This window comes from Porites lutea, chromosome 4 (genome assembly GCF_958299795.1).
Source record: "Porites lutea chromosome 4, jaPorLute2.1, whole genome shotgun sequence".
In the NCBI taxonomy this organism is placed as follows: domain Eukaryota; kingdom Metazoa; phylum Cnidaria; class Anthozoa; order Scleractinia; family Poritidae; genus Porites; species Porites lutea.
This window is the reverse complement of record NC_133204.1, coordinates 36409196-36435056: the sequence shown is the minus strand read 5'-3', so window position 1 is coordinate 36435056 and position 25861 is coordinate 36409196. Positions and strand designations below refer to the sequence as shown.

The 25861-nt window shown below is 37.7% G+C and overlaps 2 protein-coding genes across 2 annotated transcripts in view; one reads left to right on the top strand and one right to left on the bottom strand.

Moving 5' to 3' along the window:
• Positions 1-152: 152 nt before the first annotated feature.
• Positions 153-16590, bottom strand: LOC140935541 (wee1-like protein kinase 1-A). The gene is made up of 15 exons (XM_073385101.1): positions 15966-16590; positions 15352-15424; positions 8514-8625; positions 8095-8152; positions 7306-7427; positions 6325-6419; positions 5475-5526; positions 5254-5370; positions 4940-5025; positions 3774-3833; positions 3226-3275; positions 2815-2872; positions 2169-2258; positions 1110-1165; positions 153-567 (listed from the first exon to the last, which is right to left on the bottom strand). The coding sequence occupies exons 1-15, from the start codon at positions 16460-16462 to the stop codon at positions 435-437; spliced, it is 1659 nt and encodes a 552-aa protein (XP_073241202.1). The 5' UTR covers positions 16463-16590; the 3' UTR covers positions 153-434.
• Positions 16591-17681: 1091 nt separating this feature from the next.
• Positions 17682-25861, top strand: part of LOC140933446 (ras-like protein RAS2) — a 10349-nt gene continuing 2169 nt past the window's right edge. The window contains exons 1-7 of the mRNA XM_073383005.1: positions 17682-18018; positions 20660-20682; positions 21326-21405; positions 21555-21608; positions 22685-22742; positions 23279-23320; positions 25126-25202. Coding sequence (XP_073239106.1) covers positions 17835-18018; positions 20660-20682; positions 21326-21405; positions 21555-21608; positions 22685-22742; positions 23279-23320; positions 25126-25202 — 518 coding nt within the window. The 5' untranslated portion in view covers positions 17682-17834. The remainder of the gene's footprint in view (positions 18019-20659; positions 20683-21325; positions 21406-21554; positions 21609-22684; positions 22743-23278; positions 23321-25125; positions 25203-25861) is intronic.

Here is a 25861-nt window from a genome sequence, read left to right as displayed (position 1 = left end):
ACCTTAGTCGTTCTCATTAAAAACATTTTATTGAAAATCACATATTGGTTAACAGTTTCTTGTAATATATACATTTTTGTCAAAACTAACAATAGTTATTAATATTTTATTAAAAAGCCTTTAAAAACTGAATATCTCTCCAACGGTTTAAAGATGTTGCCAAATGATGGGAAGCATCCAACAAGACAATGAAAGTTGTGCTTATATTTAAAAATATATTGCTAAAACCAATCTGAATATGGAAATAGCAGCTATTTAGGATCAGTTGAGGTTTGTGAGTAACTAACCACCTACCCCTCCCCTTAGTCACAATTTTGCTCCAAGTGAAAAGTTAGTGTTAATGTTGACTTAGGGGAGGGGTAGGTGTTCAAATGTCCAGAAACATCAATTGTTGATCCGCTATTTACAAGCATAAAATGATAAAACTTCAGAATTCACATGAGCACGCTTAAGCTCATGCTTCTGTTTACTTTTTGTCCTATTATTCTAGAATTGCGGCATTGAGTCCCAAGTCCAATTTTGGGTCTTGGAAGGTTGTTTTGACTTTCTCTTGCCTCTTCTAGTTCCCTGTTAGAGAGGGAAAAGGTTGTAAATGCAAAGAAGATCAACGTAGTTAAAGATACAACTTATGCAGCTGTGCCCCCCTCCCCGCCCCCCCCCGGCTTACCAGGAGTCAATCCATGATCTCTGGGATATGGGTGCAACACTATAACTATTGAGCTAGCAAGCCAACCGGGAACTGGTCATTTACCATATTTATTCGAATAAGCGCCCAACCTGGAATTAGTGCCCACTTCAAATAAGCGTCCATGCTAAAGGCAGGAATAGTAAATAAGCGCCCAGCCTTGAATAAGTGCCCATTCTCAAGGTCCAAATATTTAGTAAGCGCCCAGGGTGGTTAATCGAATAAATACGGTAATTGGTTCGTAATATATCCAGAAAAGATAAAGATGAAATAATGAATAAATTATATGAAATTCATATAATTCACTTTTCACTTTCCATCTTCTTACAATTTATATTATTAGCCTGAGAATTCACATACAGTGGGTTATGTGTTGTGACTACAGTTGCGACTCTTGTAATTTTCAGAATCTTGATTACTCTACCTTGAAAGGACTTCATTCTTGAACTTTTCTGCATTCAGTTCTTTCCTTAGCTGGGCCTGCAAAGAAAATGTCAGAAGAGTGAAATGAATTCCAACATTGGAAAATTTTATGACACAACAATATTATATTATCAGGGTGCAAAGAAAATCATTTTTACAGCTTGCCCTTCGGGCAAGCTAAAGCTAGCATTTACCAGCCCAGACGTCATTCCAACTAGCCCCAAAAGATTTTTGTTCTTCTTTTATTCAAATTCCTCATAAAACATCACTTGCCCGTCAAAGAAGTTAAAAACAGAATTCACTAGCCCGATAGCAAAATCCACTAGCCCCGGGCTATCGGACAGTACTTTCTTTGCACGCTGATTATTGTAATGGCGAAAAAAAAAAAAAACACCATCACTATTTTTTTATTTTTTCGCCATTACAATAAATTAAATTAATATGAATAATTTCAGGCAAAAATATGAACAGCAGACTTTCACTTGCTCAGACTAACATTGTATTTTTATTTACATTCTCCTTTAGTTTATAAGTTGTAAAACTGCTTATATTTTTGTTTTCCTTTCTCTCAGGTTCTGATAATGGCTCTAGGAATAGGCAAAACAAAAATTATCTGGTTTGAAAGAAAATTGTACAAGTCAGCAATTTATTGGTTTTTATAAGAGACTGGTCACTTACTGATCCAGACATGATTTTTCTTCTAATACTGATAACATTTTACAAAATGCTGCTTTAATTAATGTCATTTTACATAACTTATTTCATTTTTGACACAACCCCACAAGCAGTTTAGCTTTAAAACCATACAGTTGACTCTCTCTTAACAGACACCTCTATAAGATGGACACCTAGAGTTGGTCCCTGCCTTTCTTTACTCCCTTTATTTGACTCTCTATAAGACGGACATCTCTTTAAGAAGGACAGTTAGTACCGGCCCCAAAGGTGTCCAACTTAGAAAGAGTTGACTGTAATCTTATTGTAATTAAATGAAGTTATTAAATTAATGTTACTAGAATTAGTACTTGTCTCGACATTGAGTATAAATGGTTCTAACGCATACCTTGGATTTTGCTGCAAGAGGACAAAGCACTGGGTGTTGTGTGAGGGTTGTGGCAGAGGGCCGCTTACTTGTTTCAGGGTCAATCATCAGCTGGAAAAATTTACAGCAGCTATCTGGTTACAGAGACACAAACAAGCATGGAAGCCACGCAGTTCAAAAGGACTGGAAATTAAATGGTGCCTTTCAAATGGCAAATCTTTTTCTTCTAGAAATCTTTGTTTTTGTTGGATTCTACATAATATAGGAGCCTTGATAAAAGTTGCTTAAAAGTTGTAGAAAACATGTTAAAACCTAGGCTTAAGTGGCAACTGGTAGCACAATGAGAACGGCAACAACATTGTCCAAAGAGCAATGAGATCAATAACCAAAACACACATTTGATACATTTCTTTGCTGTCAGTTTGCAATGACTTTCCTTTTGCCATTTTAATTTCTAGGGAGGTTGTGAATACATCCTGCACTTTTACACAGTCTCAAACAGTTCAGCTTCAGTAAAATTGAAAGAAAGTAAATTCACTTTCTAGGTGGCAATTTCTTTGCTGTTTCTTTTATGTTGTTCAAGGCCCTTACAAATCTGGGCCTCATTATTCATAAACTTGTTTTTTCACCGATTGTATAAAATAATGAAAAGTAGTGTAACACTAACCTTCAAAAGTGAGTTCATTTCAGGTGAGATATGGCCCAGAGTTTTAAGATGACCTCTCCTACAAAACAATGAAAGAATAATAATTTATAGTATGTGTATGGCACTGGACAGAAAGAGTTAATGTAATCGCTGGTATTTTCATACAGCTATATTGCATACACCTACATTATTGTCAGGGTGAAAAGAAAGTCAGTTTTGTAATGTGTACTGTGATGGGCGCAAAATGAAAACTATAGGGAAAAAACCCAATAACCAGCCAAACAGGACAAATAGACATTGCAGATATTACAGACATGACATAATTAATTTTTGTCGGAAAGTACGTGAAGCATGATTGCCTGGGTGAATGCCATAATTTGTTGCGTTCTAAATGGAGGGGAAAAAAATCAGTACACTTCCCTCCTGCCTAACCTGATTTCATGCCATTCTTCACCATTCTTTGGAAGGTCTGGTCCTCCTCCCTTAAAAGACCAAAAAACATCAAGTCACATGTTGTCTTAATTCTTGAAAAACAACATAGTGTTTAAATCAACAATACAACTTATAAAGAGGTTGTATTCTGGTGGACATCTATCTAGAAGCAGTGAAGAACATCACTCAATTTTTCTCTTCTTTTCCAACGAGCCCTTCTGCCTGTCCAGTGAAAATTACTGTTTTAATGGACTGTCTTCAACCTAGTGTAACCGAGCTCGATAATTAGCTCACTTTGATCCAGAATTTCCTTTTCATTGGAGAGTTGAAGGACCTTACAAAGGAGTTGGAGTAGAAGCACAGGCCTCATGATCTAGTGAACATCTCCCATCTTGAGTACAGCTAAATCTCTAATGATTTATTTAAAACCTCTAACGGTAGATTTTTAAGTCAGTAGAAACAGTATTAAAATGCCAAGATGTTACAAAAATATAGTAAAAGAAGTACCTTGCTTTTATATCACAAGACTGATATTTAATGATACTTACAGCCAAATATATTGTCAATGCTAGCGCAAAAATGTCAGCTTGTGGTAATGAAGAGTAGTCCTGAAGTGTAGTAAAACATTTCAAACAGCAGAAATTAGTTGTGACTTCTGTACAAGGTTTTAGCCAGTAGGGTGTCCAGCTGTCCTATGGACACCCATTTTTGGAAGAAATACAAGGAAAATTCACTTAATCTCTAATACTTTTAAGGGAAAACATGCCTTGGACGGCCAGTTTTCATTGTCTGGCTAAAAGCCTGCTTCTTTAGAGTAAAATTAAAACAGCTGTTGACAAAACTAGGATGAGTGAATGGGACCGAATCAGATTACCCCCTGTGACCTTGTTCAATAACCTTTTTTCCGGAAGTTTAAATTTTTATAGAAAGGTTGGCCTGATCAGGTCAAATCCAGGTTTTGTTAATTTTAATTAATGCTTAAACACTGCATAGTGAGTCAAACTGGGAAATGGTCAAACTAGTCATTTAACAGAGGCTGACTCAGGGTGCAAAGATAGTCAGTTTTACAGCCTGCCATTCGGGGAAGCTGTAGCTAACATGTACTAGCCCAAAGTCATTTCAACCAGCCTCAAAACCCTTTTTTATTAGCAGGATTGATGACAATCCTTCTCTAATTTGAATTTCCCCAAAAAACAGTACTTGCCCGTCAGGCAAGTTAAGAACAAAAATCACTGGCCCGATAGCAAAATCCACTAGCCCCAGGCTATTGGGCACGAATTTCTTTGCACACTGCTGACTGTTGATAAGGTTTGACCAAGGTAAGAGTAATTTAGAAAACAAAGAGACAGGACGAAGTATCCCTTACAACAATCACCTCAAAGGGTTTTCTGTGTGCACCTCTCTTTGCCCCAAAAGAAAAGAGTTACAGACCATTCACTGCCATACACAAATGCATGTAGATTCAGTGTAAAAACCAGCTCAACAGTTTACTCTTATTTTACAGGAGGGTTTGTTTTGCAAGGCAAGGTTGTTCAAAGCAGGAGAAAGATGACCTAGCATAGGATAAGCATCAAATTTGAATTCAAATCTTAATAACACTTAACTGGGGGGGAGTGACAGCTAATAAAGATTCACTTTAAAACTGTCTGCAGACTGAGTGAGGACCATATAAAATTCACTTAAAGTAACGCAAAATAACACGCTGTTCTCTCACTTCTTGCAGGATTTCATTGGGTAAAAATCTGCAGTCTCCTTCTTCTACTTGTGGACTAATTACCGATGTCACATGTCCTAAGTCACCTATAAAAATTGAGATTATGAGCTTGAGAATCTTGACATGGCACTGCAATAATAAAACAGTGCACTTACACACAACAAACAATCAACCCTCATGGGTAAGCATGAGGTTAGAATTAGGTTAGAATTCATAAGATGCTTGGTCTAAGAAAATTTTCGTGCTGTGGGATTGGTAGTCTCACAAGGAAAATTCCCTTTTTAATTTTTTGGTTAGAGTTAAGTGTAATGTACCTATTTTGTAAATTGGCGCTCTTTTTCGTGGTCCAGGAGTATCATTTTCATCAAATCCTTCATCACCACTGTGCTGGCATTCCTCCAAATTTGTATTATAGCTAATAAAGATATTTCCTATCAAAAAAAAAGTAAGAGAATGTACAAAATGTCTGTAACTAAGCTTTTACGTTGCTAGATAACACATAAAAAAAATGCCCATGCATTGTGCTATAACTTACCAGGTTTAATATCCATATGAACCAGACCCAATGAATGGATGTACTTTAATCCCTGTTTTTAATTTTGAAAAAGGAAAAAATACTGAATTAAAGTTAAGTTTCTTGGCACCTCAGGGCTGAAAATAACAGTCAGCAGGTTGCCGGTCATGATGACCGGCCAAATATTTTTTAGCCTGGACAAACCCCGATTCTGGCCGGTCAAATAATGAATACTATAATTTTTTTTTTTGCCCCAGGAATATCGAATTACGCTGGCAATAGATAGTTATTACTACATGACGTTCACATTCTTGAAAGCAAGTTTGTGAAAAATGCATTTACACGTTTTAGAGTTCCTTTCTACAGTTTTTGCGTGTTTAATGTCCGTTCTACCTTGAGTATCATCGTACGGGGGTGTCTGAACTCGCGATCAGGCCGGACATTGTCCGTTGAGCGGCCGTTATTTTCAACCCTGCACCTTACATGAAAAGAAACTGTGTTGAAATTAAAGGGTAGGAGAAGTTTAGGACCATGGCAATTACTATGAAAAAAAACCTCCCCTAGAGAAGAGGGTAAGGTCACAGCAATGAGATGGTCTACAGGCCCACAGAAAGGGATCATTATACGTTTCTTGGAATCTGCCCATTTATCCCTTCCCTGAGTCAACATTAAAACTTGCTTCACACTTAGGGCAAAATGTTGGCTTAGGGGAGGGGAGGGTGGGCAGTTTCACAAAAACATACTTTACTTGTACTATTCTCACAGACCAAGGGCTGATAACCGAGACAAAAGCAAATTCATTATGCATCAAAGTCTACTGGCCAATCACTAGTAGGGAATTCAAATATTGTCATTAAAAAAATTATGATACCTGAGCAACTTGTATTAAAAGCTGTTTGAGTTCACTCTCTCCCATAACATCCTCTGCTGATTTATTCTTTTCTATTAAGTCAGCGAGACTTCCCCCTGAAACGGAGAAAAAAACAATATGACTTTACATCAGCAATCATATTAAGACTAAAATATTATCACTAAAAAACCAGTGGCCAACTCAGCTTTTACTACTGTTTAATATTAACCCTCGGACGTACAAGGTGGGATGGTTGCCACCCCCCTAAGGTTTTTCTGATTTTTTTCCTCAACAATAAAACATCAGCACCTGAAGATTTCTGTAGCTGTTTGTTTATCCCTTGCGCGCATGTTGAGACACATTAAGTGATGGTCAGTTACTATGGTTATGAGAAATGATGTCATAAGTAGCAGGTGGCCAAGGTTTTTCAGGAATAAAAGTAAAATTTGCGGAGAAAATGATGCAAGGAATTATTTATGTGTTGTTTTACGTGTTAAGTGCAAAAAAGTATTTATTCTTACTGTTCTTACTCTAGATGGCAACCATGTTTGGTGATGTCACAGACCTCCAGCAGTGCCACCAATCATAAAATACACCTCGTAAATCATTGTAGAGAAGAGTAAAGGCTTTCCACTGAAGGCAAAATCGTTTCGAAATACTGCAACATATCAAAAACTCAAGGGGGCGGGGGGGGGGATCCATCAACCAACCCCCTTATACCACAGTAGGGGTATGACTCTACGTGTACCTCCGAGGTCTAACAAGGGTCTCTGTTGTTTCTAAACTCTAAAACAAAATTAACACTTGTAAATTACACTTGTAAAAATTTTATCCAGCTAACCCCACATTTAAATATTTACACCAATTTAAATTTTTTTGTTACTGTAACATCTAGTCTTTTAGTGTAAACAAGAAAATGAAATTTGCAACAATCAATAATATCAGTACATATTCACTTGTAACAATGATAGATTAACAAATATAAATGAAATGTACACACACCTTCACAGTATTCATTTTGTATTAACATGTGTCCATCTTCTGCCCATGCAGAGTAATAACGTACGACGTGAGGGTTTTTTCCAAGGACAGCATGGGCATACACCTCACGCATGGCATTTTGCCTAAAAAAAAAGCAATCAGCATTATGTATAACACTGATGTGGCCATGGGGCCGAAAAAAAAATCATCTAAGAACGGGACTGCTGGATGATGGAGAGGGTATACTGGAATGTATCTTACATAACCATCTAGGACATTTATTACAAGATCCTGTTTTCTTACATTAATCCAACAAAACAAGGTGCAGATTTTTTTCTTTTAAAAATTGCATTTAACCTGCAACATGCAAGGGATCAATGATTTTACTTTTGAGGGGGAGGGGATAAGGTGGGTTTGGGAAAGATTAGATTTATCAGACCATTTCTCTTAATTTTTGGTGTACATTTAAATAGCCAAGAATTTTTGGGGTCCTAGTGCAAGATATTTTCACTGGGAGCTGGGGAATTCCTATGGCTACATTGTACTATAAAGGTAACCACCTCCTGTCCCCCCCCCCCCCCCCGACCTGGCAACATTAAAAAAAATAACAAGGAGAGAAATAGAAACAAAATAAATCCCTTGCTGTTTGATTCCCTGCCTTCTTGTTGAATTTTAATTTACAATGGCAACTTGAAATCTTAAAACTGCTAGCCCTGTATTTTTTTCCGAAGACACATGTAACACCACCCCCCCCCCCCCCCCGATCTCCTGTCCACTTCAAAAATCAAATGGTTGGCCCCTTAGACTTACTCATCAACTGAGCCTGCTACTGGCTTGAGTGATCTCTTTAAAGCATATACGCATCCATCTGAAATAACAACCACAAATTCATAAGAACTAATTTTAACTGAGTTGTTTATAACAATGCCCACTTCTGACAGACATATAATAAAAGAGGTGACTTTCTTGGCATGCTGCTCTTTGAGGCACAAAAATAACCTCAACGCCACAAACACTAGGGAAATCAAGACTGACCTAGGTAATCATAAATGTTTAAATCAATTTAATGCCTCCTTTATTTAGGCAAATAAAGTAAATTCAGCCTACGTCTACATCTCACAATATACTGGTTTCGTCAAGGAAGTATTAAGAGAGCTACCTCCAAGAAGATCAAGAGAGGAACTGTACCATAACTCTAGATAGTCTACACCAAACAAGGAAACACTTACCTAATCTATTGACACATTTATGAACAGAACCAAACTGGCCAGATCCTATTGTGCTGATTTCAACAAATTCAGCATTGTAGCGAGAGATATTGCTCTCACGTAGTGCAAGTCTCTGTAAGAGAGAAAAAAAAATGTAAAAAAAAAAAGAACCATCCATAAAGGAGCCACCAAAAGTCTGGCTAAGTTATTTAAAATCAGATGCACTCTAGATGAGTAGGAGCAATTAAAACAAAGGCAACAGATTTGCATGGAATATGTTGCCCAGCCACAAAAAATCAGAGGAAGAGGTATTAGTGATATCTGGAATAATGAACATTATTAAATTTGAGGTAAATGTTTTCAGCCAAATCATGGCTGATGCTGATAACAGTAGCCTGTTCCAGGCGTTAAGATAGTGGGGAGGCTCCCCACTATCTAGTCCTCCGAGCGGTGCGAAGTAAAAAGGAGAGTGAAAAAATAAAAGCGAGGGAGGAGGAGAGGTGAGGTGCACCTCTCTCCCCAGTCCCCCTTTACTTTTTATCGCTTTCTTTACTCCGCACCGCTCTCCACTATCTGAACGCTTGGAACAGGCTATGATAACAGTTACTGAGACACAGTTCAGCATTGAATTACACGTGGAAATCATGCATTGCGTACACAACTAACAGTTTAGTAATCTGCTGGCATATAACTAACTAGTATGTATAAGTTTGAATATTTTTATTTGTTATGATCCACTGTTTGTTTGTTTTTTGCAATAATTGATTAGATATTTCCCACCAAGACAGCACACAAACAATCCTTGCGTGATGAAGTGCTGCACATCTTAATATACACATACACAGGGTCCAAAATGAACTTTTTGATACAGACTTGGCATCTTTTCATCACCAGAAATGAATTTTTTCCTTTTCTTTAACGATATAAACAAATATGCATAATGATGGCCACTAAAACAGCTATTCAGCTGTTCTGAACACAAGACATTTTAAAACACCCAAATAACTGTTGTGTGATGTTGGCAGGATGAAACATAAGTCGACTTTGAACAAAAACAGAAATCCTCCGATTCTAGAACTGCTGCTGCAAACTTTTTTAGTCGCCTACTAGAAACTAGCCTTGAATTTTTGGTCACCAGCTCTCAATTTCTAGGCACATTGGCAACTAGCTGGTCACAATTTCAGACACTGATACAAGACATTCATTTCACAAGCTTAGCTATTAAGCATCTCTTTCCAAGAAGTGGTTTAAATAGTTTCTGAACTCTACTATTGTTTTTTAGCATAAGTTATCATTGTTTCAGTGTTTTATTGTACATGTAGTAAGCTGTTGTACATGTATTATGCTCTAAATTATTTATTATCACCATCATCATAATCATCATGATTACTATTATTAAAATTATAACCTAGTATGTAACTCAATTAAAGAAAGATTTTTCTTCTTTTTTAATTAAAAGCAGACCTTGGAACATATTTCTTTTTTTATTTTGTATTTACATGCATGTATAATATTATTATTAATAATGATTAAGGTTCTTTTTTTCAAACTTGAAGAACCTTTTTCAAACCCGTTCCTAGAGATAACTAACGATGATGCCACTGGATAGATTTCCCCATCACTTGAGAAACATAACACACAAAAAGTAATGAAGCAATATGACAAAAACACACAAGTGCTTTACAGTCCTTGAAATTGTATACAAGAATCAATGTGAGCAAGGTCACAGGGAAATTAAAGTAGATCAGAGACAATTTCCACTCTCAAATATTAAGCGGTCATCAGTTATCTTCCTAAAAGTTTCCAGTCTGATAAAAACATTTTTGGCACAGCCTTGCATTCTGTGATGATTTTGTGAAAGATGCAAGCCTTGCTCAATGACCTTAAATATGCTGCAGCTCTCTTACTGAAAGCAGAGACAAAAACAGTCACAAAACAACATCAACACAAAAGACCATGTTTGATAAAACTGTTGAGAGATAAGACACTCTCCTTGCCATCAGAGCTTAGTGTTGTCTTACTGAAATTAAGAGAGACATATCAAAGCATAGCCGAAGTCAAAGAATCCAACAAGGTTAATGAAGTTTTGGATTTGTGTCGCCTACGTAGCAGGCGCCTGAAAGTATTAATGGACGCCAGAAAGAACAGGGGGTGCAAGAGAGACACACAAGGGCAGAGGGAGTTCCCTCCCCCATCGCGTGTCTCCATCGCGCATGTTAATATCATGCACCCTGTTCTTTCTCACATATTATTTTCAAGCGCCTTCTAAGCAGACAAGGATCCATTGTGTGAGGATAAAGTTATACTCTTGGTTCAGCCAGAGTGAAATGGATGTCACATTTTTCATGATGCAAAACTAATTCCTTGGTTTTGTGACAGATGCAAACATTGCTCAATGACCTTAAATATGCTGCAGCTCTCTCACTGAAAGGAGAGACAAAAATGGTCACAAAACAACATCAATAACACAAAAGACCATGTTTGGTTATACTGTCAAGAGATAAGACACTCTTGTGTTCGTCTTACTAAAATTAAGAGAGGCATATCTGAGCATAGCCCAAGTCAAAGAATTCAACAAGGTCAATGAAGTTTTGGATTTGTGTTGCCTGCGTAGCAGGCGCCTGAAAGTATTAATGGGCGCCAGAAAGAACAGCGGGTGCAAGGAAGACACACAAGGGCAGAGGGAGCTCCCTCACCCCTCATGTGTCTCCATTGCCCATGTTTCCATCATGCACCCCGTTCTTTCTCACAACATATTTCCAAGCGCCTGGTAAGAAGGCAAGGATCCATGGTGTGAGGATAAAGTTATACTCTTGGTTCAGCCAGAGTGAATTGGATGCCACATTTTTCATGATGCAAAACTAATTCCTTGGCTTTGTGACAGATGCAAGCATTGATCAATGACCTTAAATATGCTGCAGCTCTCTTACTGAAAGGAGAGACAAAAATGGTCACAAAACAACATCAATAAATTGGTAAAACTGTTGAGAGATAAGACACTCTCCTTGCCATAAGAGCTTGGTGTTCACCGTACTGAAATTAAGAGAGGCATATCTGAGCATAGCCCAAGTCAAAGAATTCAACAAGGTCAATGAAGTTTTGGATTTGTGTCGCCTGCGTAGCAGGCGCCTGAAAGTATTAATGGGCGCCAGAAAGAACAGCGGGTGCAAGGGAGACACACAAGGGCAGAGTGAGCTCCCTCCCACCTCGCAAGTCTCCATTGCGCATGTTTCCATCATGCACCCCGTTCTTTCTCACATATTATTTCCAAGTGCCTGCTAAAAAGGCAAGGATCCATGGTGTGAGGATAAAGTTATACTCTTGGTTCAGCCAGAGTGAAATGGATGTCACATTTTTCATGGCTGCAAAAACAATTCTCTGGCTTTTGATCGTACTTGTTTTCAGGTAGATATTTGTGTTATGATGTTTGCTAAAGATCAAAAATAAGTAGGATAACTAGGAACTTTCAGTTATCAAATATTCAACTTAAGCTTTGTTTTCCTCTTGTGTATTGCAGTAGCCAATTTTTATCTAAATGGTTTATTTTAATATTTTAAGTATGAAAGTAATATTTAAGAATTATTTACATTATTGTTGGAGTAGCCGTGTCTCACACACCTCACATTTTGCTTTGTTATCACAATAGTCCATGAAGAATTTCAAGAGCCTCAAGGTAACAGTAGACAAGGAATAAAGGCCCACAAAGAAGTTCAAACATTAATTATTAAAAATATCTCCCAACATGGAGCTTTCAGGTCACTTCCAATAGCAAGTTCCTTTGTAGTTTGTTAACATATTATGTATATTACATGTATCTCTCGTATTTTGAACCACCTGCCATCATTTGTCAAGAAGGCATTGACAAATACATCTTTTTGCAGACATTCATAAAAGCTCAACTTTGTAATAACCCTCTTCAATATTTTCGTAATTAATCAACTAATTTATTAATTTTTGTGTTTTTAAGTAAACAATTTTTAATATACATAATATTATTACTTTGTTTTCTATTTTAATTAGCTTTGCATTTTTATCAACTCATTTAAATAGTTATATGTGTCATTGGTTCTGCATGACTAGTTTTTACATTTCATCCTTCTAAGTTTTTAACTGTCATCACATGCACTTTTAGAATGGGCCTTCAGCTCTGGAGATTGGGTAACCAATCAACCCTAGCTGATTGACAGAGCCCGATGCGGGAGCCACTGATTAAACTACTACAAAACAGTTATACAGAGCAAAATATCCGGGAAGAACCATACAGGATCCACTTTATCCAACATTCCGCAGAAAAAGTCACCCTTGAACATAAAGAGGCTATAGAGTTTCCAGCCGACAAGCTAATGAAGGATTCCATGCCGATAATTAAGACTGCATCACTACAATAAGGGAAGGAGGGCATGTTGGAAAAAATTCAAAATCAATAATTTTAAAACCTTGTGGAACAGAAACTACCAAAAGTGAAAAAGGGAAAACCAAAACTGGCATCAGACATTAAGCAGCCAGAGGGACACCTGCCTGCCTCTCTGTTCCCCACAGGTGTTAATGAACACACCTCACCTGGTACCAGCATCACTTTAGTGACACTCTCTACTTCAATCCAGTCATTGTACCACCTTCCACATCATATCAGCTGCCACTCAGATGTTAAACATATGCAGACTATCAGCTTCTATTATCAACCACAACCCATCAATTTAACCATTATAGGAGCTGGTGTAACAAAGTTCTGTTCTCCTTTGACCTTTTCACAATGAACTACAACGTATAAACAATGCTGGTGTTTTCGCTGCTTTTAATTTTGGTTATTTTTTACATATTCAACCTTGATAACACTTAAGTGGAACAGACGCTGAACTCTAGTTTGCAGGCTGTTGTAAAACATGCCGCTACAACTAGCAGTGGCAATCAAGATGAACTGTAAGATCGGGAAGAAGAAAATGTAGCTGTTCAAGAAGCCATTGATCTAGCTGAAGATGTGCATCAAACCAGACAAGTGTACCATAAAAATTAATAATATGTTTGTTGCAAACCCTTGAGACAAGTTAAAGCTTATAATACCAATAATTTATTATTAGTGTTCAGACATTGCTTTGGTTATCAATGATATGACAATGTTAATTTTACTGTATTACCAAAAGCCATTTTGATATTACTGACTTGACTCATGTTCATGGAACTGGAGCTGTGATTCCCTGGTTTTTGCCCCACAGTCACTGACAAGTCCAGAATTTTACAATTTGGTTTGACAAAATGTTGACCTGAATAAAAGGAGTGGGCCTGTCTATTTCATCCAAAGATAATTTCTCTTTTCTCAGTTTAAAGAACATTTAGAAAGGATCCTGAGCAGTAGAAGAGGGGATTGATAGGCCACACTCTCAGGAAACTGACTTCAAGCATCACACAAGGCTTTGACCTGGAAACCCCAGAGAAGTCGATGGAAGAGGGGGCGGCCTAAGAACAGCCGGAGGCTGGACAATACACAAGTCTATTAAAAGGCGCGGAAACCAGTTGGAATGAGGCAGTAAGAACAGCCCAGAGTGGTAGAGCCAAATTCAATGCAGCAGCATCATCAAAGGACTATGCTGCAAAAGGCACCAAGGACCTAAGTAAGTATGTAAGTTTGAATCAGGCCATTTTTTTTGTTTTTTTTCCCTCTACCTTAGCATTTATTGTAGAAGAAAAAAATGTTTGCTTCAAGCTTCAGAACAGTTTTGTTTTCAAAAAAAAGCATTCATGTAAGACTCTTACCAACATTTTCTCTCTGTTTATATTGAATAATTCAATATAATGGTAATGAAAAACAACTGCATATCCCGTTAAATAATTTTCTTAAATAAAAATTTTGATGATTGCATATTTTCTTTAGTTGATGCTTTTATCTGCCATTTTCCTCTTTTAAGTATAAATCTTATTTAAGGAGCTTGAATTCCAACTTTTCCATTGGGCAAGCAGCTATGGTGTTTTGCTTGCCTAAGGCTACTTGGAGGATGATTTGCCCGGACCATTGTAAGCTTATACTTGACCCAGACTACTGAATGGAACTTTTTAAAGGCATAATAATATTAAACTGAAGCACTCCACTGACGCAGTAACAAATCGAAGCCAACTGGAGATATTCCAATAAAGCCCTTCCTGCCAGCTGCAAGAGCATACTCCCAGCCTTCTGCAGTTACCAAGTTGCAACTTCCAGTTACAAGACTAAAATGATTATTATTGAACAAAATAATGTGACAACGTTTGTTGTTTGAAAAGTTTTTCTTGCCATTCATTTCCAGCTGGTTCAATTTCTACAAACAGAAACAAAAAAAGATGGTCTTAGTCATACCCTTCAGTTTAACTAATTGTGGGTAAATTCACCCACACAATAATAAAGAATACTCACATTCCAGGCTGGCTTTGTTGGCCTCAAGTCCAAGGTTCCACAGTCTTCAGATGTTTCAGATTTATGCAGCCTCGTGAAGTCAATATGGATTCATGTTGTCAATAAGTTTCCAAACAGTCAAAAAAAGGAAGAAAAACACACTCCATTGTTCAGAGAACATCAGTCTCTGCGCAACATTTTCCTCGACATAAGATTTTTTAACCTCCTGTATAAAGGAAAAGTTCCACTGAAATAAAGAAAGTATTAATGATATTTCTGATTTAAAGTTGTTGCTTAACCCAGACATTCTGTGACAGCTGTTTGAATTTTGCACCAATAGCTGTTTGTGCAATTCCAATAATCAGATTAATTTAATTAGTACATGTCTGCACCTTGAAAACTATGTAGCTCCTGTTACCTTAGGTTTGTTTCTGCTCTCGTTGCTGCTCTGGACATTATAATGTACTTAACAACTACTTAGAACTGTAAGGTCACCTTGGCTGGATTTCCAAAGATTTCATCCTCCATCTCATCGTTTTCATCATCATCTTCTAGAATGGAACCATTTCTGTAAAAATCAAGATATTAATAATTCAAAATTTACAACAATATTGTTGACAATTAATAAATTGTTCAGTACACCATTCTCTGTTGATAACGTCTTAAGACAACTAAAGCTACAACTGCATACAGTCCTGCACACAGCTGGAGCCTGTGAAAATACATGAAAGCCAGCAGGGGTGGGGGAGAAAAAAGTAGGGGTAGGGGGTAGAGTTACCTATCTACCATTCATTGGCCTCCATCACAATTGATGGTTATTGCAAATAAAAGAAAGAAGAGTTTAAAAAAGCACGCTATTTTAACGGAATTTACAGATTGTTTTTAACCGCAAAAATATTTCAAGATCCAAGGAATGTTTTTGGTACGATTTCTGTACGTTCCGCTCCATATATTCATGATGCATACATGTTTCGACTCTATTTCGCGTAAAGTTGCTGCATGCATAATAAATGTCGAGGCTAGTAAGACATCAATTTTTTAAAAAAATAAAGGTTGAAGCTAGGATTAAAGGGCTGACAAACTCAAGACTCCACAAAGAAAATGCCCACCTTCTATCTTCATTTCGCGTTCTCTTTGCTCCAATTGAAGAAGCTTCAGGAGTGAACGGGTTTACGTTTGCGGTGACTTGTCGAGATCGTGGCCCTGTGCGGGGCTCGCTTTCAAATCCACGACCTTTAAGTAAACCTCGGCGTAATCTTGACACAGGTCTCTTAAAATCTATCGTGCGGTTCACAGCAGAAGAGCGCTCGAGGAGACTCTTCGGCGTTTGTGGAGAATCGAACAGACGAAGCGCTCCGAGCGAAGGTGGCGATAGAGGCGGAGTGGTAGGAATGTCACTTTTAACGGGTGATTCATCCGACATTAAATCTCTAAAAGGACTCGAAAAGCCAAGGTCCCAGCCTTCATCTGCGAATTCAGGCGACATTGGTTCCACAAGGCTATCATTCTCTTTGCTGTTAAACGTGGAAGACGTGTCCATGCCAAGGTCGGTTTCTTCTTCTAAAACGAATGGAAGCTTTCCTAATCGCGATTTTATGAACGCCATCGAGCAAAGCTCTTGTAGAAAGGTCTAAGTACGTTATAAGAACTATTTCGGTCTACAATTCGTAAAAACTAAGCAAAAATGCCACTAAATCTAAGCCCCAGCTAGATGGACGAACGAACAGGGGTTGTAAAATTTACAACGGTATGAAACGTTTGAGCCAACCAATTAGAAGCTTTCGATGCACGTGACTTATTGAATATTGGCGCGAAACTGTCGTCACTTGTCAACCGTAGTAAGTTCTTTCACCTGGGAGCGAACTACGAGTATCAAATTTTTTTTTTTTCCTTTTTCTTTTTCCCGTTTCATAATATCGCCAACTTTTCTGTCTTAAGATATTTACAGAATATTCTTTTTAGAAAGGATAGCAGTATATTAAATTATTCACCCGTCGGTCACACTCACGCTAGAATCATGCTTACTTGGTCAATTTTTGTTTGAATCTAGCATAGATCGCATATTCCTAACTCGTTTCAGATGTGACCGACCAAACTTGGCACTGCGCGTAAAGTGCGAAAAAAAGTAAAGAAAAACAGGGGCATTGAAAATTTGTCCATATCGAAACGGGTGTTACGTAAATAAGGAAGCTGTTGTTCTTTCGATGTGACCAGATCCCGCTCAGCTCGAATCTCTAGCACGTGCTAAGGTTTGCTTGTCTGACGTCACAAGCAAGCATGCTTCAAAGTGATTTAGTGTGACCAAGGGGTTAGTTGTTTTCACGGTTATGTTTAAAAATGTTAGTTATTTCTAACTGATAAATTATTAATCAACGTCACTCTGAAGATAAATGACATAAATATTTTAATTTTCTTCTTTTTGTCCATTAGAAAACAAAATAAATTTTCCGGTAGTTTATGACAGTTAGCATTTTAATTTCAGAAATGCCTCTTTTTAGAGCACACGTAATTGGAACTGATTTGATAGAAAGCAAACGCTGTTTTATGTGTATGAAAGGACAAAAATACCAAAAGTATTTAAAAATAGCAACACATTCATTCAGGAGCCGATTGGCAAAAAATAAATGAATTAGTCGATACAAGAATCCTGCGTCATAGAGACCGCTTTCTTTTGGGCAACCATATTTTCATTTCAATATCTAAAAAATGCAAAGAAAAGTGAAATGTTATAATCTCGAAAAAAATGACTTACTTTTCTTTTCGCTGTCGCTGAAAATTTTCCATTTCGCGATCGGATTTCGTCGAAAAAACGCCCCAAGCTTCCGTCCCGGCCGGAGGAACTGGGACCCACTGGCATGAAAAGGAATTACATACACTCCGCCCAGTTTACTGCACCGACGATCGAAGATTCGCCTCGAAACAGGGTTGCTTTCTGTTATTACTGTTGTTATCCACATTGCTCTCGTTGACCGATAGGTATGGCTAAAGGTGGGGACGCCGACAAGCAGTACAAGTTAGTTGTTGTCGGAGGTGGTGGTGTTGGAAAATCTGCTTTGACGATCCAGTTTATTCAGTCGCATTTTGTCAGTGACTATGACCCTACCATCGAAGACAGCTACCGTAAACAGTGTGTGATCGACGAGAAAGTCGCCCACTTAGACAGTAAGTGACTTGGTGATGTTGTTGTTGATGCCTGGCCCGTAGCTTAAAGTGTAAAAATACAAGAACAAAACTTAGGGGCAGATCGGGGAGTGCCGCATAGGACTTCTTGTGTTTTGCCCAAGTGATCTATTTATAAAAGCTCCCTGATGATCATAGATTTCAAAGTCGAATATCTCAGATATTCATTTTCCACATTTTTTAGGACAAGGTCGTGCACCAAAATTTAGTAGCTTATATTAGATTTATTTTCGGCTGGGCACGCTGATACATAAGTATTTACACGATGTTTTTAGCCGGTGAATGAATTCGCCTTGGATATATATCTGCTCAAGACAAAAGCCATGTCTTGACACATTCTTTATTTGGAAGTAACAGCAAATATTTCTGCTGTGAAGTGATGTACTCAGACCACAACAATATCTTTTTAATGAGAAATTAAAACTTTATTGTATACTTTGTGAAAACTTGCATAAACCGCAAATCATGACCGTCGACTTGTCGAAGAAACGTAACAAGTTAAAATCGATGCTGTTGAAAATTTTCAATCTGCATGATCAGGTTGGGATGTCACGGCGTTTCTCGACTCTTTCATTTATGAAACTACGATCGTAATTGTTTTAAGTGCATCATTTTCTCTGCATGTCGTTCTTACTTGTTTCCCATAATAGCCAGGATTAAAAATGGCAACTGATTTGTATAACTGTTGGTCGTCCGTTTTAGGGGGTTCCGTCACTTTACGTAAATCGTTTTCTTTGGCACAAAAGAATATTAATTATTGTAAACCCTGAAAGCACAATAAATTTGATGTTCTAATTATTATATTGTTGTAAAACAAACTTTCACTTGTGCCCATAGGCAGAAAGACATCAAGATAATAAGCCTTACGTACGTTTCAGAATTTAGCTGAAATGGGGAGTGCACGTTTCTTTGACTAAATTTCTAAATTTCTCGTTCTTAGCTAATGTGCATGAAGAAATGATGAAAAAATGCTTTATTCCAAGTTGTTCTTTTTCAATTGATACCTGTTTCTAGCGCCCTTCTGCCTTAAGCCATGAGGACTGGGCATGCTTCATCCTTTATATTTAGAGTACAGAAAGTATTTTTTCATGAAAAGGGTAAAAACATTTTATGATTCAAGACTGTCCAAGGCAATTATACAGTAGGATAATTACTTTAGATATTGATCTTGTGAAAATTTCCTGCCCATAATTATTTTCAACTGATCGTGAGTGACATTATTCTAAGCAAGGTAATGCACTTTAATTTCTAGCTCTCACTTTCATCTGTAGGTCCTGTTTCATATATATTTTTTGTTTTGTTTAATGCTTTTAGTATTTTTACTTTCAGTAAAATTTACATTCTTTTTAAAGCTTAGTGAACAGTTAAAATTAAAGCCAGAACTTACATTAGAGGCTCTTAGTATCTTGTTTGGCAATCTCAAACATAGCTAAGCTTAGACTAATTAGCATCATGTAAGAAACTCAGGTGACAGCATGGCATGTGTCAAATTAAGTGGATAGATCAATCATTGCAACTTATATGAGAAAATATGAACCATCTAAGCATGCATCTATGATCAGTGTAGTAAAATTCACCACCTTTTGGAAAAACTTGGTGGTATATTATATATTATATATGCAGAGATGAAAACAAATGTGGAGATTTAAAATCTGGAGACTGGATATATAGCAATCTCTTCTCTTTCGCATTTTGCCCCCCCCCCCCCAAAAAAAAAAACATCAATATTACCCGGCCACCCACCTCCACCCCCCTCAATAAATATATAGCCCACATTCAATATGTTATAATAAATTCTTACATCGCGCCGAGGCGTCGGAGACAAAATTACAAATTTTACATGACTCCATTTTCTCACAACTCCATTCAATATGGAAAAATAACCATAAAGCCTCAGAGACATGTTAGAATTTTACCCAGGTAGGGTACTCCGGCTTTCATGTGACAGAGATGATTGAATGGGGGCAAAAATCAAAACCGAAAATAATCCCCAGGGCTTCCATCAAAACCCAGAAAAATCCCTGGACCAAAAATTAACCCCCAAAAAATCCCATGCCAAATTTCCGAGCCTTAAAATTTCCCAGAAAGCATTAAAGGGCATAACACATAAAATAAACTGGAAACTGAATGTTTGTATTTGCGGCTGGGATTCACGGGCACAACCACGAATCTTCATATTGTTTTGACTACCCCAAAAAGTTCCTTCTTACACTCCTGTAAATCAAGTCACCCAAAAAAATACTTGTCAAATTTTCCCACCCAAAAGAATCCCGGAAACGAAAATTTCAAGCCCCCAAAAATCCTTTTCTCATCCAAAGTACCCCATGGGGAATTATAATATATCAAACGTGGGCTGTTAGGTACCATTTAAGCATGGGTGTAGCTCAGGACATTCTTTGTAGTCTTACATGAAGTACAGACTGTCAACATTTGTCTTTATGATTCTGATGCTGAAGGAAAAATTGTATGTGGATATTGGTGCCGCTTAAAGGGTTAACTATCTTTGACAACAAGTAATTCTAACTATTCTCAATAATTAAAATTTTCGAACACCCATTTTATTGGAAAAATTTTTACACTGGTTAAATTTGCAATTTAATATTTGTTTTTCTTTTATTTACAGTTCTTGATACAGCTGGCCAAGAGGTAAGCTTAAATAGAAGTGTAAAATGGCTTGAATGCTCATGCATTCTCTATGTGTGTCCTTCTGCAGTGCTTGACACTTCATTTGTGACAGCTCCTGGGCTTCATTTAACCTGAAATCATGTTTTTACCTTTATTTTTCTTCCCTTATTTATTTTTCCGCTGGTGGTGGCAGTCATGACTGGGGGGCATGGATTTATCAGCTATGAGGGTATAACTCTATGTGGGGGCTGGCTGTGCCAGAGTGCAAGCCTCCCGGATATACCAAGCACCCAACCTAGTATGGGACAGCTGTGTTCTAGGAGAACCTGGGGGCACCTGACCCCTTGCTTTTGCTCCTGGGCGACTATGAAATCTCAGTTTTTGTGGAGAAATCAAAAGTTGGGCACCCTGGTTTTCCCAAGCTAAGTTCAGAGCACTGGTAATTTTTCTTATATCACAGCCTTGCAACCTCCACTAAGCAGAGCAGTGTTGTCAACTTTTTTTTTTTACTTTGCTACTTAACAAAATAGAATAATATTATTATATTTGAAAGGTCATCAGTCTATACTTAGATACTATTTTATTCTGTTGGTAGATTAATCCTGCTACTCAACTGGGTAGATCGACAGTTTCATTAACATCGGCTTCTTTATTTCATTTTCAGGAATTCAGTGCAATGAGAGAACAATACATGAGAAATGGCGAGGGATTTTTATTAGTTTTCTCTCTCTTAGATCGTTCCAGGTTTGTACTGTTGTACCTTGAACTGTATCATGTGCACATGATTGGAAAATAGCTTTGTCCATGCACATCCCTGGCAAACAGTTTGTTGAAAATAATGCTAATTACCGGTATAGTTGATAACACTCAAATATTTCTTCTCTTATTCACAGCTTCGAAGAAATCAAGCGCACATTTCATCCCCAAATATTACGAGTAAAAGATAGGTGTGTAAAAAAATATCCTTCATACACTTTTAGCATAACATAAATTGTGATGTTTCTTTAGAAGGCTAGAGCAGGTAATTTTAAGCTAGCTGTCGCTGGGTTGTGTCATAATTATGGTTGTGCACTCTTCAGCTGATTTTCCAATCCAACAGTATCATAATAATCTTACTGGAAATGAAAATTTGCCATGAAATTGCAAAAACTGGTACTGTAGTGGCTGCACCCAGTTAATACGAACACCACGGGGACGTGTTATAGTGTCCGTATTATTTGGCTGACCTGGCCCCCACAAAAAACATCTTGGACGCATGTTTTGTTAAAAGAAGGACTAAAGCAGACATTTTTAGAACAAAGCTTTGTTTAATTTCTTATCTGTGCCTGTGAGAAGTTCCTCCTAACGAAACCTCACTATCATTTATAATAATCTTGGTCTAAAATTACCTCTAGTTTTAAGTGTTCTTGAAACATGACAATGGAATTTTTTTTTATACTAATGCTGCTAGTTCAGTTTGCAACTCAGACAGGTGGACTGGATATTAGACAGACCCTTTGAAAGGTCGTTCCCTGTTTCTATTAGGTTTTTCATTGATAGGATATTTAAATGACATATGAAAGTTTGTGACTCAGGACGCAGGAAATTAAATGTCCATTGTCCATATTTATTAGTGGTTACTTTGAGAAAAAAATATATGAGTTTTTTGTTGGGACAAAACTGTTTGCTGAATGCGGGTGTCTGTAGACCTGGGTTCCACTGTAATCTTCTTCATAGTACTATATGTTACTGTATGGCTAGGGTTAACATAATAATTATGTTAACCTAACTGACATTAGACAAAGCCGGGAGTGAGTTAATGAGGCTCATCCTTGTTTTGTCATCCTTATTAAAAAAAACTCTCATGCCTGGTGATTATTTTTCTGAGATAGTACACTTAACTGTGAAGTAGAGAAATAGAGTGCAAAGCAAGTGGCTACATGTCCTGTCAGTCAAGCTAAATTTGTGTGTAACAGTCAATATGAGATCTGTCCCTTGCAATGAGTTGGTTTTTGATCAAAATGTTATCTTATTATGATTACAGGTCAGAGTTCCCCATGATATTGGTTGGAAACAAATCTGATTTAGAACCAGAGAGAACAGTAAGTTGATTCAGGAAATCTGGATAAGCTAATGATAGTCAAACCTATTTCCATTGATATTGGTTGTAAACAAATCTGATCTAGAACCAGGGAGAACAATAAGTTGATTTGGGGAATCTGGTGGAAAAGCTTCTTTGTCAAACCTTAGATTATAATGAAAATTGCATTTAACACCATTTTTCTTTCTGCCTTGATATGGTTAGAAAATTGTACAGGAATTGCCCCAAACGGTTGGAGCTTATCCCAGTTTCCTTAGCATGAAGCATGCTGAGGAGTATTGCAACTCCCCCCCTGGATGGGATGCTAGTCCATCACAGGGTTAGCCCCCGGCAGTAAGTAACTGGTACCCATTATACACCTTGGTGAAGAGACAAAGTGGAGTAAAGTTCCTTGTCTAAGGAAACAATGTGAGAGGCAAGGCTTGAACCGCTGGCCGTCAGATCCAGAGTTCAATTTGTTAACCGCTTGGCCACATCTGCCGCCTCTTGAAGGATATGATCTCTTTTAGTTAACGTTTTTGTGTTTACTTTGTTAAGGTTTCAACATCAGAGGGACAAGAACTGGCAGCAGAACTCAAGGCAAGTAATTAAACGACACCTCATGGAAGAAAAATTGCATCAGTTATGGGTCTTAAAATAAATATTTTTAGTATTTTACAGACAGAAGAGTCATTCAGTATACTATAGCTATGCACGTGGGTAAAAAAAAAATAGAAAATTGCTTTATTATGCCAACTCTTTCGAATTAGGTGACCTCTCTAATGGTTCACCAAATCTACTCCAAACTGAATTTTGAGCTTTTCTGTGCTTTTGTCTAAAATTTAGCCCATTCTCCCCCTAAAAATCATAGTATGGTTTCAGTTGCATTCTTGCTAGTTTTTCATCACTGACAAGACTATTTCTTTAAAATGCACCAAATTTGCACTTTCTGTACTTTGTGTAAGACTTTGTATAATTTTATTTCTTAGCCACACCCATGTTATAACAATTTTTGTGTAGGCAGGTCATGAGAAATGGGGCGGGGTCCATGTTGGGGGGTACTGCCAAAGAGACAGTCTCCAGAGTTAAGACTTTCAGAGTTCGGCATCTCTGAAATTGTATTAATGCACACCCAAGGAGCTAAAGTACCAAAAGGACAACATTTTAATGGCCTGATGTGTTGGCTGTGATTTTGTTTCCCCCTGCATCCTCTCCTGTGTTGCTGTTGTATAAACATCCTCAAAGGTACCATTAAATAAACCAGAACATGCCTCCTGCAGGAGGCAAAAATTTAATTCATCAATCTCTTATGTTTTCAAAATATTACGTCAAGTCAAAATAGCGATATCAAGACCTGCCTCAAATGCTGCAACCATACACTGATAAATTGGTAAACTGGAATATTTCTTCCCGTGATATGAATATTGATACTGAAATCAAATATTTCAATTTTACAGTGTAATGAAATAGGCTGCATAAACAAATTTGTAAAATCAAAGTGTAGTAATATTAATATACATAATTTCTCACCCAAGCTCTACATTTTAGCCTTGTAAAGCAATATTGAAGCAAACCATCCCTACTTCTTCAGCTTCTTAATTTGTGTATTGTCAGCTGTACCAGCCCCACCCACTCTCAACCCCTCTGGCTTTGCCATTCCTGATCACTCCTTTAAATCATCCCACATCCTTATGTGCATTTGCTGTCTGCAAAACTGCCAATCAAGGAGACAGTGTGGCCAAGTAGTCAGCGCGTCAGGTCACAATCTGGCTGTCCCAGGTTCGAGTCCCGCTCTGGCAAATTGCTGGATTTGTTCCTGGTCGTCCCGGGCGCAAATCCTCTCCCTCACTTGTAAATAGCCAACTGGTTGCCTCCTGTCAGTTTGGGTTTTTATTCCTGTTTTGTTGTATTTTGCGTGGAGTGCCTGTAAACTAACTAGATAAGCTAAGTTCTAGATAGCAGCAACAATATAGATAGTCGTATAAACATAACAACTTTCTTTAATTTTCCAGACATGTTTCGACGGTACATCCGTCATGTTCAGTGTTACATATTTTGAAATCGCCGTTGAGTTTAAAGCGCGCGCGATCTTACAAAGTTCGTTACATTGCGTTGTCAATATTGCGTACTAAAACAAAGTTAAATGAGTGACGCTTAGTTCTTTACAGGGAGAGAGTCAGGTTAATGTGTTTCACCTGCTGGTTGAGATCGGGCTTCTCCCATTTTATGAACATGGATTCCTTAAGCTTCACTTAGTACTTAGCTAAGTTCACTTTCCACTATGAACAAGCCTTTAAACATTATTCCTAATTGTATTCCTTTATTCCCCACTTAGTACCCTGCCTGCAGTTCCTTGACATGACGTGCAAGCAGTAACGTGATCAAATTCTTTTTGTTTTCAACAGATTCAGTACATTGAGACTAGTGCAAAACAGAAAACCAATGTTGATCAGGCATTCCACGACCTCGTAAGAGCTATCAGGTAATGCCGTTCTTTTAGTGCAAAGGGATGTCAAAACTGTAATGTTGCTGTGATAGTTTCATGGGAAAACCACAATTTCTAGTTGGAAGATCAAATGGTGTCATACGTCACTCCATTTGGGAATCTTCAGGAAATATGGGCTGTGATTTGAGGCAATGTAATTTTTCCACTCTTTTTAGCCTTTTGAGCTGATTTGGATATACTTTGTAGCTGGTCCTTCTCCCACCACGTCAAATTTTATAGTTCTATGTTTGTGCACAAGATTCCACCCAGGTGGTTTGTGTAAATGGGAAGCACCCCTTACCTGCCCCGCCATGATGAGTTGTTATTCATGTGTGTCCATGGTAAAATTACACTCAGCATGGATGAACTTGGACTAAGCTGTTAACAAGGTGGCAGAGGGGTTTTCAGTGACGCATGGTGGGTCCCAAATTATCAGCATGATACATGATGGGGGCCCAAATTAGCCCTGTGAGTAGTGATTGGGCATAGCAGCATAGTGCATGATTTACCATTTTCACAACACACGACACATGACTTTCCTTTCAGATTTCCAGGATTGGTGTATATTATTTGAAACTAGAAGTACAGATGTTAAAACAAGATGGTCGTGACATAATGCTCTGATCCTTTTTCTTTTTCGTTTTCTCTTTCTTTGT

Excerpts from the sequence above, each read along its gene's own strand:
- LOC140935541 (XM_073385101.1), bottom strand. The coding sequence starts at position 16,462 with ATGGCGTTCATAAAATCGCGATTAGGAAAGCTTCCATTCGTTTTAGAA. Across the intron at positions 15,425-15,965 it reads ACGCGAAATGAAGATAGAAG|AAATGGTTCCATTCTAGAAG; the intron begins GTGGGCATTTTC and ends TGATTTTTACAG. Across the intron at positions 5,026-5,253 it reads AGCGCCAATTTACAAAATAG|GTGACTTAGGACATGTGACA; the intron begins GTACATTACACT and ends CAATTTTTATAG.